The 17,257-nt window shown below is 37.6% G+C and overlaps 1 protein-coding gene across 3 annotated transcripts in view; it reads left to right on the forward strand.

Annotated features, from left to right (window-relative positions):
• LOC134211978 (discoidin domain-containing receptor tyrosine kinase B) overlaps positions 1-17,257 on the forward strand; it is an 802,844-nt gene that overhangs the window by 551,679 nt on the left and 233,908 nt on the right. For all 3 annotated transcript variants that reach the window (XM_062689416.1, XM_062689415.1, XM_062689417.1), the window contains one exon: positions 10,569-10,716. In XM_062689416.1, coding sequence (XP_062545400.1) covers positions 10,569-10,716 — 148 coding nt within the window. The remainder of the gene's footprint in view (positions 1-10,568; positions 10,717-17,257) is intronic.

Below are 17,257 nucleotides of genomic sequence, written 5' to 3' on the forward strand. Positions count from 1 at the left end.
TTACGGTGGTACACTTTTTCCAAAACAAACAAAAACCTGTTAGTCCAGTTCTATTCGGAAACAGACCGGACCGGCGTGGCGTACGGTTGATGATGGGGACCGGATGAAAAGACAGCAAAAGTTTGGTTTGGGTTACGGGGGCTTACAGTTCCAACAAAAGAGCGTCCATGCCGGGAGACGGGGGTGGAACGGATGACGTAGCAGAAAGATGCCATTTTCAGAAAATGAAAGACCAAAAGCAAAGAAAATAATTGAAACCCGTGGAATATAGTGAAAACAACCTGCTTAATGGAAAACAGCGCTTCAGGGATAGAACAAAAGGAAACCCTCTTTGAGGCCACCCGAGACCAAGAAATGTAAAACGTAAGGCTCGGAAAATTTGTCATAAATTAACAAGTGAATTTTAAATTACCTGAATCTAATTACTGGGTTTCACCGCGACGGCCAGCAGCATTGGTTTTATGCATCACCGGGTTTTCCCAGCCCTGACAAAGGTGCCCGGCACTCATTATCAAGCGGAGGATAAATAATGACGCGGACGTTGAAAGAGATGTCCTTTTCATTCACGGAAATGAAAATAGAAGAAAGCGTTGAGTTTGCCGTCTGTTTCTCGGGGTATAATTAATCTGCCCGGGGTTTTGGCCGGGTACTTACGGGATTGGGCATGGCTTCCAGGTCACTTCGTGTTCAACATTTTGGTTGCGTCTGCTCTAATAAGCTTGTTGAGTTACACAGAGTTTGCAGGGACGAAGTCGATTTTGATAATGCAGCACTAGAATCAATTTTACTACAACTTCATAAAACAAAAAAAAAAGAAGAACATAAGTGCTACAACCGCACAATTAGTGGCTGAGGAATCAAAACAAGTGCCAATTAAAGGAATTTGATTTGTTTCTTATTTTTGTGATTTTTTCAGCAGTGAGCACCCTTGTTAGCAAAATGAAGCGACGAGATTGGTGCTGTATTTCTTTGTTTTGCGATGATATGAATATATGTTCATTGAGATGGAAAACGGAACAGTTCTTCTAGATTCTCTGTGGAAAAGCAAATGAATCTTCTGTGGAAAAGCGAATTATCAATCCGTGAAAATTCGTAATGAATTTGTCGAGATGATGAATTAATTTCCATAAAAAATCGAATGTATGAAAAATATGGAGTGTCCTTACGAAGTTTTTATGAACTTCACAAGAAAATTGAAATAATTATTAGGCGAAATTTGTTATGAATTTCCTATGGGAATTGGAATGAATTTTTCCAAAAATTTGGAATGATTTTCCCCAGGGAATTCAAATTAATTTACAGAAAGAATTCGAATGGAATTCCTGGTATGATTTTGTCGAGATAATCTAAATGAAATAACAAGATAAAAAGATAAACTAAATGAAAAATTTGAATGATTTTCCCAAGGAAATTCGAATGAATTTCGCAAGGAAATTCGAATGAATTTCTCAAGGAAATTCGAATAAATTTCCCAAGGAAATTCGAATGAATTTCCCAAGTAAATTTGAATGAATTTCCCAAGTAAATTCGAATGAATTTCCCAAGGAAATTCGAATGAATTTCCCAAGGAAATTCGAATGAATTTCCCAAGGAAATTCGAATGAATTTCCCAAGGAAATTCGAATGAATTTCCCAAGGAAATTCGAATGAATTTCCCAAGAAAATTCGAATGAATTTCCCAAGGACATTCGAATGAATTTTCCAAGGAAACTCGAATGAGTTTCTCAAGGAAGTTCGAATGGATTACCCAAGGAAATTCTTATTAATTTCCCAAGGAAATTCGAATGAATTTCCCAAGGAAATTCGAATGAATTTCCCAAGGAAATTCGAATGAATTTCCCAAGGAAATTCGAATGAATTTCCCAAGGAAATTCGAATGAATTTCCCAAGGGAATTCGAATGAATTTCCCAAGGGAATTCGAATGAATTTCCCAAGGGAATTCGAATGAATTTCCCAAGGGAATTCGAATGAATTTCCCAAGGGAATTCGAATGAATTTCCCAAGGGAATTCGAATGAATTTCCCAAGGGAATTCGAATGAATTTCCCAAGGAAATTCGAATGAATTTCCCAAGGAAATTCGAATGAATTTCCCAAGGAAATTCGAATGAATTACTCAAGGAAATTCGAATGAATTACTCAAGGAAATTCGAATGAATTTCCCAAGGAAATTCGAATGAATTTCCCAAGGAAATTCGAATGAATTTCCCAAGGAAATTCGATTCAATTTCCCAAGGAATTCGGATGATTTTCCCATGGAAATTCGGATGAATTTCCCAAGGAAATTCGGATGAATTTCCCAAGGAAATTCGGATGAATTTCCCAAAGAAATTCGGATGAATTTCCCATGGAAATTCGGATGAATTTCCCATGGAAATTCGGATGAATTTCCCATGGAAATTCGGATGAATTTCCCAAGGAAATTCGGATGAATTTCCCATGGAAATTCGGATGAATTTCCCATGGAAATTCGGATGAATTTCCCATGGAAATTCGGATGAATTTCCCATGGAAATTCGGATGAATTTCCCATGGAAATTCGGATGAATTTCCCATGGAAATTCGGATGAATTTCCCATGGAAATTCGGATGATTTATGATGGAAATTCGGATGAATTTCCGATGGAAATTCGGATGAACTTTCCGTGGAAATTGGGATGAATTTGCCGTGGAAATTAGATGAATTTCCCATGGAAATTCGGATGAATTTCCCATGGAAATTCGGATGAATTTCCCATGGAAATTCGGATGAATTTCCCATGGAAAAAAAATTCATTCGAATTTCCTTGGGAAATTTATTCGAATTTCCTTGGGAAATTCATTCGAATTTCCTTGGGAAATTCATTCGAATTTCCTTGGGAAATTCATTCGAATTTCCTTGGGAAATTCATTCGAATTTCCTTGGGAAATTCATTCGAATTTCCTTGGGAAATTCATTCGAATTTCCTTGGGAAATTCATTTGAATTTGAATTTCCCAAGGAAATTCGAATGAATTTCCCAAGGAAATTCGAATGAATTTCCCAAGGAAATTCGAATGAATTTCCCAAGGAAATTCGAATGAATTTTCCAAGGAAATTGAATGAATTTCCCAAGGAACTTCGAATGAATTTCCCAAGGAAATTCAAATGGGTTTCCCAAGGAAATTGAATGAATTTCCCAAGGAAATTGGAATGAATTTCCAAGGAAATTCGAATGAATTTCAAGGAAATTCGAATGAATTTCCCAAGGAAATTCGAATGAATTTCCCAAGGAAATTGAATGAATTTCCCAAGGAAATTGAATGAATTTCCCAAGGAAATTCGAATGAATTTCCCAAGGAAATTCGAATGAATTTCCCAAGGAAATTCGAATGAATTTCCCAAGGAAATTGAATGAATTTCCCAAGGAAATTCGAATGAATTTCCCAAGGAAATTGAATGAATTTCCCAAGGAAATTCGAATGAATTTCCCAAGGAAATTCGAATGAATTTCAAGGAAATTCGAATGAATTTCCCAAGGAAATTCGAATGAATTTCCCAAGGAAATTGAATGAATTTCCCAAGGAAATTCGAATGAATTTCCCAAGGAAATTCGAATGAATTTCCCAAGGAATTGAATGAATTTCCCAAGGAAATTCGAATGAATTTCCCAAGGAAATTCGAATGAATTTCCCAAGGAAATTGGAATGAATTTCCCAAGGAAATTCGAATGAATTTCCCAAGGAATTCGAATGAATTTCCAAGGAAATTCGAATGAATTTCCCAAGGAAATTCGAATGAATTTCCCAAGGAAATTGAATGAATTTCCCAAGGAATTCGAATGAATTTCCCAAGGAAATTGGAATGAATTTCCCAAGGAAATTGAATGAATTTCCCAAGGAAATTGAATGAATTTCCCAAGGAAATTCGAATGAATTTCCCAAGGAAATTGAATGAATTTCCCAAGGAAATTGAATGAATTTCCCAAGGAAATTGAATGAATTTCCAAGGAAATTCGAATGAATTTCCCAAGGAAATTCGAATGAATTTCCCAAGGAAATTGAATGAATTTCCCAAGGAAATTCGAATGAATTTCCAAGGAAATTGAATGAATTTCCCAAGGAAATTCGAATGAATTTCCCAAGGAAATTGAATGAATTTCCCAAGGAAATTCGAATGAATTTCCCAAGGAAATTGAATGAATTTCCAAGGAAATTCGAATGAATTTCCCAAAGAAATTCGAATGAATTTCCCAAGGAAATTCGAATGAATTTCCCAAGAAAATTTGAATGAATTTCCCAAGGAAATTCGAATGAATTTGCCAAGAAAATGCGAATGAATTTGCCAAGAAAATGCGAATGAATTTCCTAAAGAAATTCGAATGAATTTCCGAAAGAAATTCGAATGAATTTCCCAAAGAAATTCGAATGAATTTCCCAAAGAAATTCGAATGAATTTCCCAAAGAAATTCGGATGAATTTCCCATGGAAATTCGAATGAATTTTTGAAAATTCAGATGAATTTCCCATGGAAATTCGGATGATTTTCCCATGGAAATTCGGATGATTTTCCCATGGAAATTCGGATGAATTTCCCATGGAAATTCGGATGAATTTCTCATGAAAATTCGGATGAATTTCCCATGGAAATTCGGAAGAATTTCCCATGGAAATTCGGAAGAATTTCCCATGGAAATTCGGAAGAATTTCCCATGGAAATTCGGATGAATTTCCAATGGAAATATGGATGAATTTCCCATGGGAATGCGGATGATTTTCCATGGAAATTCGGATGAATATCCCATGGAATTTCGGATGAATTTCCCATGGAATTGGATGAATTTCCCATGGAATTGGATGAATTTCCCATGGAAATGCGGATGAATTCCCCATGGAATTCGGATGAAATTCCCCTGGAATTCGGATGAATTTCCATGGAATTCATGAATTTCCCATGGAATTCGGATGAATTTCCCATGGAATTCGGATGAATTTCCCATGGAAATTCGGATGAAATTCGGATGAATTTCCCATGGAAATTGGATGAATTTCCCATGGAAATTGGATGAATTTCCCATGGAAATTGGATGAATTTCCCATGGAAATTGGATGAATTTCCATAGAAATTGGATGAATTTCCCCGTATGGAAATTCGGATGAATTTCCCATGGAAATTGGATGAATTTCCCATGGAATTCGGATGAATTTCCCATGGAAATTGGATGAATTTCCCATGAAATTGGATGAATTTCCCATGGAATTCGGATGAATTTCCCATGGAAATTCGGATGAATTTCCCATGGAATTCGGATGAATTTCCCATGGAAATTCGGATGAATTTCCATGGAATTGGATGAATTTCCACGGAAATTCGGATGAATTTCCCACGGAAATTCCGATGAATTTCCCACGGACATTCGGATTAATTTCCCACGGAAATTCGGATGAATGTCCCACGGATGAATTTCCCATGGAAATTCGGATGAATTTCCCATAGAAATTCGGATGAATTTCCCATAGAAATTTGGATGAATTTCCCATGGAAATTCGGATGAATTTTCCAAGGAAATTCGGATGAATTTCCCATGGAAATTCAGATGAATGGAAATTCGATTTCCCAAAGAAATTTGGATGAATTTCTCATGAAAATTCGAATGAATTTCCCATGGAAGCTCGAATGAATTTCCCATGGAAGCTCGAATGAATTTCCCATGGAGATTCGAATGAATTTCCCTAGGAAATTTGAATGCATATCTTACCAAGAAAATTCGAATGAATTTTCCAAGGAAATTCGGATGAATTACCGAAGGAAATTCGAATTCATATCTTCTCAAGAAAATTCGAATGAATTTCCCAAGGAAATTCGAATGAATTTCCAAGGAAATTGGAATGAATTTCCAAGGAAATTCGAATGAATTTCAAGGAAATTGGAATGAATTTCCCAAGGAAATTGAATGAATTTCCCAAGGAAATTGAATGAATTTCCCAAGGAAATTGAATGAATTTCCCAAGGAAATTCGAATGAATTTCCCAAGGAAATTGAAATGAATTTCCCAAGGAAATTCGAATGAATTTCCCAAGGAAATTCGAATGAATTTCCCAAGGAAATTCGAATGAATTTCCAAGGAAATTGAATGAATTTCCCAAGGAAATTGAAATGAATTTCCCAAGGAAATTCGAATGAATTTCCCAAGGAAATTGAATGAATTTCCCAAGGAAATTCGAATGAATTTCCCTTGAAATATTGAATGAATTTCCCAAGGAAATTAGAATGAATTTCCCAAGGAAATTCGAATGAATTTCCCAAGGAAATTCGAATGAATTTCCCAAGGAAATTCGAATGAATTTTCCGAGGACAATCGAATGAATCTCCCAAAGAAATCCGAATGAATTTCCCGAGGAAATTTGAATTAATTTCCAGACAAAATATGAATAAATTTCCCGAGGAAATTCGAATGAATTTCCCAAGGAAATTCGAATGAATTTCCCAAGGAAATTCGAATGAATTTCCCAAAGAAATTCGAATGAATTTCCCAAGGAAATTCGAATGAATTTCCCAAGAAAATTTGAATGAATTTTCCAAGGAAATTCGAATGAATTTCCTAAAGAAATTCGAATGAATTTCCGAAAGAAATTCGAATGAATTTCCCAAAGAAATTCGAATGAATTTCCCAAAGAAATTCGGATGATTTCTCATGGAACTTCGGATGAATTTCCCATGGAAATTCGGATGAATTTCCCATGGACATTCGGATGAATTTCCCATGGAAATTCGGATGAATTTCCCATGGAAATTCGGATGAATTTCCATGGAATTGGATGAATTTCTCATGGAAAGTCGAATGAATTTCCCATGGAAATTGGATGAATTTCCATGGAAATTCGGATGAATTTCCCATGGAAATTCGGCTGAATTTCCATGGAATTCGGATGAATTTCCAATGGAATTTCGGATGAATTTCCCATAGAAATTTGGATGAATTCTACATGGAAATTCGGATGAATTTCCCATGGAAAATCGGATGAATTTCCCATGGAAATTCGGATGAATTTCCCATGGAAATTCGGATGAATTTCCCATGGAAATTCGGATGAATTTCCCATGGAAAATCGGATGAATTTCCCATGGAAATTCGGATGAATTTCCCATGGAAATTCGGATGAATTTCCCATGGAATCTCAAATGAATTTCCCATGGAAATTCGAATGAATTTCCTAAGGAAATTCGAATGCATATCTTCCCAAGGAAATTCGATTGAATTTTCCAAGAAAATTCGAATGAATTTCCCAAGGAAATTCGAATTCATATCTTCCCAAGAAAATTCGAATGAATTTTCCAAGGAAATTCGGATGACTTACCTAAGGAAATTCGAATTAATTTCTCAAGAAAATTCGATTGAATTTCCCAGGGAAATTCGAATGTGGCCACTTTTGCCTGTAGCTATTTTCTATTGGAAGATGAGGACGAATTCCAACAACGCAGCACAGTCACACTGACGTTGATATTAGTCGCTACTGGAGCAAGTTTATGTAACTGCAATATATATAATGATCTCCAGAGTTGTTCCAGAGGTGTACCGAGACATATATTATAATTCCCTTAAGGAACTTCATATAAAGGTGATTAATCCATAGGTCAGAGAATAAAAATAATCAACCTATCATTGGAAAATTGAATCCTCTGTTAAAATTGATTGCTCTAGATTAGGTACGGGGAAAATTACTGTTTTGTTTATGCACATTTATAAAGCTCGCAACCGTATCAAGAAGGATTACCGTGCGGGACCGAAATCCGTACAGCACCGAAATCCGTCCACCTTATGAGATATCAATAAATTTAAGGGGGTTAAAGGTAATTATGGTAGGAATAAATAATCTTATCCTGTTCAGATACTTGACAGTAAGCTTTTAGGGTATAGAATTGGAAAGAAGGCTTTGAAATTAAAACAACAAAAATCAAAAACAAATCTCCACCCACCAAACGCGGAGTTTGTGCCGCCATTTTGTTTTCGGGTAGAGCATAATTGCACCAAAAGTAACTGTGTTTTAATTGCTAATTGCAAATCATTACATAAGATAAGCGGAATACAAATCGAAGGGATCGCTTCTCAAGGTGCGTATCGAACTATTTACAGTGGTAGTTTAGTCAATCAGACTGTTTCAATTTAAATATTTAGTTAAGAAATAGCTGTACGGATTTTGATCCTTTGATTCGAAATCCGTCCACGGGTGACGGATTTCGAGTCAGGAGTAGTTGATTAAATTCATTATTGCATGATGTTTTTCGTAGTTTTTAATGAGTAAATGTGAGACACTTCAAAAGTAGGAGCCTTCATGCGCCTGTGTCAATGACAAACGTTTTATTTACATTCGATTCCTATTTTCTAATGACTTTTTCATATACTAAGGTGCTTAAGTGTACGGATTTCGATGCCCCACGGTATGAGTTTTTCTCATGAGCAGTTCTTTCTAATTTTATTTATACTGCCGGTAGGCTCATAATTGTTCCATGTTTGCTGGAATTCTCTTGGTTTATGTTTTTTTCTCCGAACGTTAAGGGTCCCCAGGTCCGATTTCCAAGGAGCCATCTACGGAAAATCAGTGGATGCGAGTTCCTCAACGCATCCGCACTGTCGCACATGTTTATAGGTGAAATCCATATATAATTATTTCAAGATTTATACACCCAACCGGCGGATGTTAGATTTTCTAACAATTCTGTATAAGAATCTACCAAAACCTGTATAAGAACTGGGCATATGCGAAATTTTTAGATTCTTATACATGTATTGTATACGAATCTAACAATTTTGTTAGCTTTTCTAACAATATTTGTTTGAGAGCTTACATTTTTTGTATAAGAATCTAACAATTTCGCATATGCCTAGTTCTTATACAGAATTGTTAGAAAATCTAACATCCGCCGGTTGGGTGTATGTTCGCACTGAACCATCTACTATCCCAGAACGCACTTAAAACAAATAATAGAATGTTATTTTCCAGATTTGTTTTGGCAGATTCGTCCAAGTTTAAACTTATTTGGAAGTATTTGCAGCTCAACATCGGTAAAAAGCTGCAAACCACATTATATATGTGAAGTTTTGACAGTACACGACTTGTCATTTCTTCAAATATTTGTTTTGCATAGTGTGCAAATATTTGATAAACGAACATTTAAAAAGTCAGTTTACACAAAGCAAATATATTTGATGAAATTTGGCAAATATTTGTCAATTGGACAAACAGTTTACTAAATGCTTAAGTCTACTAGCCTCAAGGCATGTCGAAAACTCATCATTTTTGCAGCTTATCGACATTAACAATGCCACCAACCAACAACACAAGTTTATTATTAAACTACAATAACAGTCTGAACGCGCAGTGATTTATTCTGTTAATAAAACCAATCCGGTGGGTAATATCTTTCTTCATTTTTATATGCTTGCAAGCAATTTTCCCCATCCTGGCTCTTTAATCAGAAGGCTGATGATTCCCTCCCCGCATTGTGAAAATATAGAATGGTGAGCCATAACAAACTTCCTCGCAGAATAACACAAGTTCACCGGAGTTGGGGCTTCCTGTGTGAAACAAAAGCAAAACTCATTGTAGGCAGAAATATCTTCCCATTTTCCTTCATCCGTAGTAAATTTCCCAACGGATAAAGTCTATATCCTGGATCCCCCGAAGAAACACCAGAAAATCGCAGTTCCATCGACAACGAATGGCCGCTCATTTGCGGAACGGCGCTTCTACTGGTGCGTAAGACAGCTGCCACTGGCTAATCTTCCTTTTCCAAGACGGCACAGCCAAACAACAACCCCGCAAAATATAGGAAAGGAAATATCAACAACTGAATAAATCATATTTTCGGAAGTTCGCAAAACGCCTTTTTCCTGTGCATCCAACGGCGTGGCGTGCGTGATTAGAAGTTTGTTTTATATTTATTGTGTTTTTCTCGAGGCGAGGCAACTTTTGAAAATGTTTTGACAGCGAACATTGCGTTTTGGAATAATCATCCATAGAATGATCATTACAAAAATATTATTAATCAAACAATAATAAGCTTTGAACCTTCAATCACAGAAATTCCATACAGATCTTCAAGGTAGAATGTTAAAACTTTTGCAATATTAATTTGCAAAGCACTACTCAGTCACTAATGGATTTATAAATTCAAAAAGAGAATTGAAACAAAATGTACCAACATAAATCTGCTATTCGTTGGAAATTCCGCAAATGGTTTATAAATACACCCCTCATAAATCTGCCTACCATTTGGTTGGATGCCGACGGTGAGCTTCATGAAAACGTAATTTAGATCCGCACCTCGAGCAACTCCAACCACGCGCACAAATGGAATGAGTGTTTCTTGCCTTCCCGTTCTCGTCTGCTGAACTCGGCATCAGTCCCATTCCAACAGAGTCTACACTGCCGTCGTTGGTTTTGCACAACGCGTGTGCGTACGAGTTCTGTTCCTTGGAAAAACGGAAGGAACTAAATCTTTTCGCCTGCTAACGAGTTGTTTTGCTTTTCATCATTTCTGCGAATTCCTCCGGCAGTGTCTTCCAGTTGATTCATCGCTTACTAACCTTTGCGTTTCGTTCATTTGCAGATCCTGTCCGGGAACACAAACACCTACAGCGAGGTGGAGAACCTCCTGCAGCCAATTATCTATGCGTCGAAAATTCGCATCTATCCGTACAGTCAGTACGATCGGACGGTTTGCCTCCGGGCGGAAATCATCGGCTGCGAGTGGGACGGTGAGTAACACGTGTGATTAACTTGGGAAGTAAGGCGCTATTATGGACCTATTAAAACGAGTCGGCATGAAAGTTTGGTTATGGTTATTAGCTGAAACTTTGTCAGCGTGATTGCCCAATTTGGCCTCAACGAACAGACATCGCACTAGAAACTGAAAAGTTTGTTGGAGATTGAATGAGAATTTTTAAATTAATCGTTCATAGCATCACGATGGTACCGTTAAATTGGTTCGCTGATGTCAGTGGTGAATATAAATGTTTAAATTAAACATCAAGTGACGCTGCATGCTGTTTAGCGGCCCATGTGTTTCCAATGTGTTTTAATTTCAATTCTATTCCGGTTTGCTTCTAACTTAGAAACCTGTTCACTAATTTTCTGCTTGATTTAATGTGAATGACTAATTAACTTTTGCGAAAAATTATCCACTCGTGTGGAAGCCAACAAACCGTCGAGTTCTAGCACTTGTTGACGTACTCTGATTACTTGCTCTATTGGCCTTATTACTGAGCAAACATCACTCATCCCTATGATGTGATTGAGCTAATAACCTGCCATCGTTGAGTTGTGGCCCAGATCTAGACATGCTGCAGTACTCCAGAAGTCGATTGATTTATTTCGGTCCCCGCAGGACGAAGCGTGATTTATCATCGTTCTTTGTGAACTACACTCCATTCTACTCGAAGGAAAATTAGCACCAATGTTTACTATGGACTTGCGGTCACGTACAGCGCTCCGATTGAGATCCCTATGAGCGATAATGTCGGCAACGTTTGATACACAAACACACATCAGCCGGCAGACGCCCATCTCTGCTCGTTCTGATTAATTTTTCCGACACGTCCCATAAACGACTCTAGGGTGAAAGACAGCCATTACCGCTTTACGTCTTACGTCTCGGAATTGGGAAGTCATTATCTGATGATGCTAAACACTATCAAAGTCTCCATTCATAAACAAACGCTTGGCGTCCTTCTTAAAATTTCACTAACTGACTATAATGGAGCCGGGCATCAAATTTCAAATCCTACCCATCCAAGCACAGCATAATTGGTGCCCGAAAAGCGGAAAATGAGGAGCATTCCTGACGGTTCTGAGCGGGCGGTGAATTGGACGGAAAGCAACCGGGAAGAAATGGGAGTCATAATTTGAAGAAAGAAAAAAAAACGAGAAGCGAAACATGGCTATAAAGTAAAAGTGTTTCGAGTCTAACGAGGTCGTTGTGCTCGGTTCGTCTTAATCGCTCTGGAATAATCAAGCTGGAAGGATGGGTGCACACTGCAGATGCAAAGTTAAGTGAAAAATCGTTATAAATTACGAACACATGTTTGCTGTTATGGTGGAGAATGATGGCTGCAACCGCTTGGAAAGCAAGAGGATGCACTTCGTATGGAATTTGGAATTTGGATGTGGAACATAAAAGAATGGGCGGAAAAATGAGGAAAGGTAAAAATGGTTTGGTTTTTTGATTCGCGAATGAAACTTTAAATGTTTTCCATTTTTAAAGAGCTTTAAGTGCCTTTTTTCGCAGATTGCATTTCGAAATTGAGGAATTTCTAAGTTTAATATCACAAGTTAGTCAAAAAAGCGTTTGGTGCGGTTTCGCTGAACCATGACCACTGGTGCAATAGAGGCTTGCTTGATTGAATTATTGAAAGTCTTTTTTCCCAATTGAATGTAGATTTTGAACATTTTATTTTTAAATCATGTAGGTATACCTATATAATTAAAAAAAATCATGTTCAAAGTGCAAAACTCTAATCTATTTTGAAAAAATGGAAAATCGTTGGTTTCATTTAATGTTAATTTTACCACCTAGTTCAAATTTCTTCACTTTCAATTTATGACTCTTGTTGTTCGTAAAACATCAGAATCTACAATATGACTTGCGCAATTCGCGAAATTAATATGGGATTCGCAACTATTGGTACAAAGGCGAGAAAAAAAAGGTACCTATTTTATAATTACTTTACCGGTATTGAGGAAATTTCCAAGCTGTTTTTTTTATTCATTTCGTGTTGTGCCTTGTCAACTGATTGCCTGACAATGTGGGTTTATTTCGTATGATTATGATGTTTGATCCCAAGATCCTAAATTTTACTGATTTATTCTTCATCTGCGTTCCCTGATAAAATTAGAGTGGTTCTGAATCAGCCTAGTGGCAGTTTATCCTCCACGACGCTTTTGTTCGCGCTTATTGAGTAAGTAATCTTCGACGAACTACTCATGATGGTGGACAGAAGCAGCCTGGACGCAGATAGATGGAATTGTGATGCACAATTTATAACCCCCTCGGAGCTGTACTCGTGGACGAAAGGGCTACCTGCTGGTAGTCGACCGGTTGCTTTGCTGATTAGGATTCACCGTGTTCATGATTCATTCACCGTGTCACAAACTCGGACTTGCTTCTCCTTCTGATGCTGAACGACGTCGACAACCATTGAAACATATCGTGCGCTGAATGCCATCGTCGGCGAAGGATGATCTTCCAGCGTGCTACACGATAGTACAAACATAACGGATGACGCGTCGGAATCGAGAGTTTAATGTTTCATTTATATGGATGACTACCTTACCCATGACTGGAGCTCATTTCCAGCGAACGACAACGGCCCGCCCGCCTGCCATTTCTCATGTCTTTCCAGTTTCGATATAGTTTGGATACAATTTGCCAGTCTGCTTGTTTAGCTAGATGCAAACGGGTCTGAGGACCGACGCGACGAAAGAAATTAATAACGATGTAATATAAACACCATACGGTGCCTGGAAAAAAATATCCTCTGACTGACGCGTCATGACGTCGAGAGTATTCTTGGCAGATTTTTTTCGCTTCTCATCTCACAGTCCTGCTTTATGGGACGATTTAGTTTGTTATTTTTATTCGCTGCTCATCGTCCCACATGATGGGGCCGGGTGTGTCTGTTTGGAATTGAAAAATCTAAACATACAAGACATTTACATCGGATAACTTCATCGACACATGGTTTATGGGACGTTTGAGTCCAGATGTCCGTGACGTGGAGGTCACCGATAAGATTCAATTTATTTTAGATTGGCATTCTCATAAACCCAACCGGCATTAACCAAATATACTTACAACTTTGTCTAAGAAGCATAGCATTGTTACGGCATACTTCATAGATTGGAGATTAGTAATACTAATGTTTCTTTTGAAATCATTATTTGAACTACTATCTGTTATCAAGGTGGGTAAAATCGTAGATTTTTCTAATTTACCGCAACGTCCGAGTTATGCAATAATCCACAATTTCGAAATTCAATTACCCCAGCTGCTACTGAAATATATCCAAAAACTATATGTTTCTCAAAGAAAAAAAAATACGAGGAATCGTTGGCGTGTGGCTTCGTGCTGCTTTCCACTGCCGCTGATATTTTTTACAAGTTTATGTTTCCTAAAGAGAAAAAGTCGGGTTTCATACTAGTTAGACGAAAAGTATCGCACATAAAAGGAATGCCAAAAAGAGCATCATTTAAACGATATTGTCGCCTGAATATATGCAATTCCTGTTGCTTCATTTTACTATTTATACAATTAAGTTTATTATTTTCAAGTTTAAAATTTCATACATTTAGGGCGAACTTGTTGGAAAAGATCAATGGTGTAGATTTCCGCATCCTTAATTTTCACGTGCTGATTAAATTTCATTATTTTTTTCTGTGTATGCTTCGGACTGTCGAATCGACTGCGTGTGGTTTCGTGCTGCTCAAACATCGTTAAAGTGCCATTTTGCATCAATTCCCCCGAAAATTCAGTATTTCGGGTATACTGTCGCTGATATTTCTTCTTCTTTTTTATACTAAATGAAATGCCTGTTTGTTTTCAACTTGCAGTACCCCTTGCGCGCTCTTAAAGTAGATACATTACTGGCGGTTTGAAAAATCGTTGAAATATTGCTATTTTTGGAGGTTTGGGATAAAACGGGTACTTTAACGTAATTTGGCCAGCATAAATCCAAGCGCAATCGATTCCTCGCAATTTTTCGCATAATCTTATAGAAGAACTATCAGCGGCAGTCTGCAGCATTTTCTGAAATGTTACAATTTCTTTCACTAAATTGAATTCCAGTCATCGTAGTGCTTCTGTTAAAGATTCGCGTTTGTTTTTTTTTCTTTTTTAACGTGATTTTTTAATTCGCGTTTGTGGTTTAGCCCCCAATATTACAACGTTTTTCATGTGAAAATGATGCGATTTTTTAAGGAGACCATATTACCCCCAGCCTCTCTACCAGTTGGAACATAACAACAAAATAACCGTTAAACTATCAAAAGGGGCCAATCATAAATCAACGAGGGAATAACTGAACTAATTTGTTAGACGAATGTCTTAACAGTGATCTTTCCACCTTACAGTTGGACGATATTTTCTATATAGGAAACACGGTTGGAATATGGGTGTTCCAACCGCGTTTCCTATTTGAGACCTTCGTTTGAAAAAACTCAAGATGCTGTCAGTATGGTCACTTGTGTCGTATTTACAGTAGTTGCCAATAAGTCAACTTGCTTTTATTAACAAACCCTTGTTCCGCAACTCAATCTTTCTGTCTGTCTCACTACTAGTATTTTTTCTGCCAGGTTCTATAACAAGTCCGCGTGTCTAATTGTCGAACTACTCGTTATTTACCGTCTTCACTACTTGAAGGATAGCATTCTAATCGCCTTCGAAAGAGTGTGCATTTCGCAACATCAAGCCTATAACGATATAATACGGCTGATTTCATCCGGTGGTCTCACCGTATTTTTGTCAAAAGAGGCTTATTTAAAAAAAATCAGTTTCTCTAAAACACCCACTACACGAAAGTATAGGGTTACCTCTATCACGAAGGTGCATTTTTAAAATGTTCTATCGGGGGTCATTTTCTCATACATTTTTGAGGGGGTTAAATCGGCTTTCATTTGAGATTTCTATGGAGTTTGCACCAAAAATAGTGAAAGAAATAAAAATTGTTCTTGATCCCCCGATAGAACATTTTAATTTACCCACTATATGGAAGAGGAGAGCACATACTTTCGCGTGGTGGGTGTTTAAGAGATACTGATTTTTGAAAAAATAATATCTCCCCATAGAGGCACCGTGGGACTTATTGTTATACCTTTTTATATGTTTGGCAACTCTTTCTTCACACCAATAATCAAAACGAGAATAAGTGGATGAGAACGGTTATTGCTCAAATTTGGGTCTGATTGAAATAAGGAAGGGTGTTTTTTTTTGTAGCCCTGTTGCAAGTGTTCCTCGTCGAAAACTAGCTGCAAAATTAAGCCGTTTTGACTTCTTCGCGTGTTCTATCCAGTGTTGGTAAAAACTCAAATTCTCAAATCTCATTCACGATTCAAATCAAGCGCGAGACAAACCTCACCCGACTCATGGCCCAGAGAATCGTCCATGATTCGACTCCCGATTTGCATCATTGCGTGATTTCTGCCTGTTTTTTTTTCGTTAAATTCATCGGAATAACTTTCTTTCCTTAAAACAATGGATAACAAATCCATAAGTAAACATGAAACACGCTTCGGTTGGATATTAACACTTTTTGGAGCGAAATCATCTTTCGGCGAATGAGGGAAACGATGCGATTCTGTGTGAAAAACTCATGCGCGATGCTCTCCATGTCGAATCGCAAGCGAGTCAGCTCGCGCATGAGGCTCTCGTGAGTGAGATTTGAGCATGATTCTACCAACACTGGTTCTGTCACGACTGATGCTCTGGGGGTTTACGTCACTTCGCCGAATGACGTAACTAATGAAAAATTCTAGGTGGCTTCATTTTTTTCTACATTTGCAGTCAAAACACAAAAACTTTTGGCAAGTTGGTACCCAAGTAACCATTAGCACTATATTACGCCAAACCGTCATATAAGGCCACTATACGGCTACTTAAAAACTTATAAGCATTAAAGTAGCACTATATGGCCGATTTGGCAAAATATAGTGCTTATTGGTTACTTGGGTAGTGATGAACTTCTCATACACTGAACAATCACTAGAATAAAAATTTAAAAAAATGTAACAAGTGCTAGTGTGTTGTCCAAGATTGGTGAGATTTTACGCGTTTTGTATTCGTTTAAATTGTAAAAAAAAGGGAAAATAATCGTGGTTGTTGAGTGTTAAATGTTCCTGCTCCCACAAACCCTTCGAACGCAGCCAACAATACACTGCCCCATGAAAGGACGACAGTGATACCGCTACTCATCACCAGGGACGCCGAGAAAGACATCGAATGGGTGGCCATGGGGGTGGCGAACTGGGTGGGCAGCATGTGGCGGAATTAATGGATGTCAGCGGGGCAACGATCAAAGACCTGGGGGTCAACGATCATAAAACGACTCATCATTAGCCTGGTGATAGTCGAGAGGAAAGGTTGATTAGAAGGTTATAGTTTTGGAAAAGCAGAGAAAAGTTACAGTCGGATAATTTGAAAGAGTGAAAGTGAAAGAGAACGTTTAACGTGGAAATCTGGACATTCAAGTAATTTACTGCTACTCATCAGCTGAGACAAACCCCCAGGCTAGCCCCTGTTCCCTATTA

Source organism: Armigeres subalbatus, chromosome 2, assembly GCF_024139115.2.
Source record: "Armigeres subalbatus isolate Guangzhou_Male chromosome 2, GZ_Asu_2, whole genome shotgun sequence".
In the NCBI taxonomy this organism is placed as follows: domain Eukaryota; kingdom Metazoa; phylum Arthropoda; class Insecta; order Diptera; family Culicidae; genus Armigeres; species Armigeres subalbatus.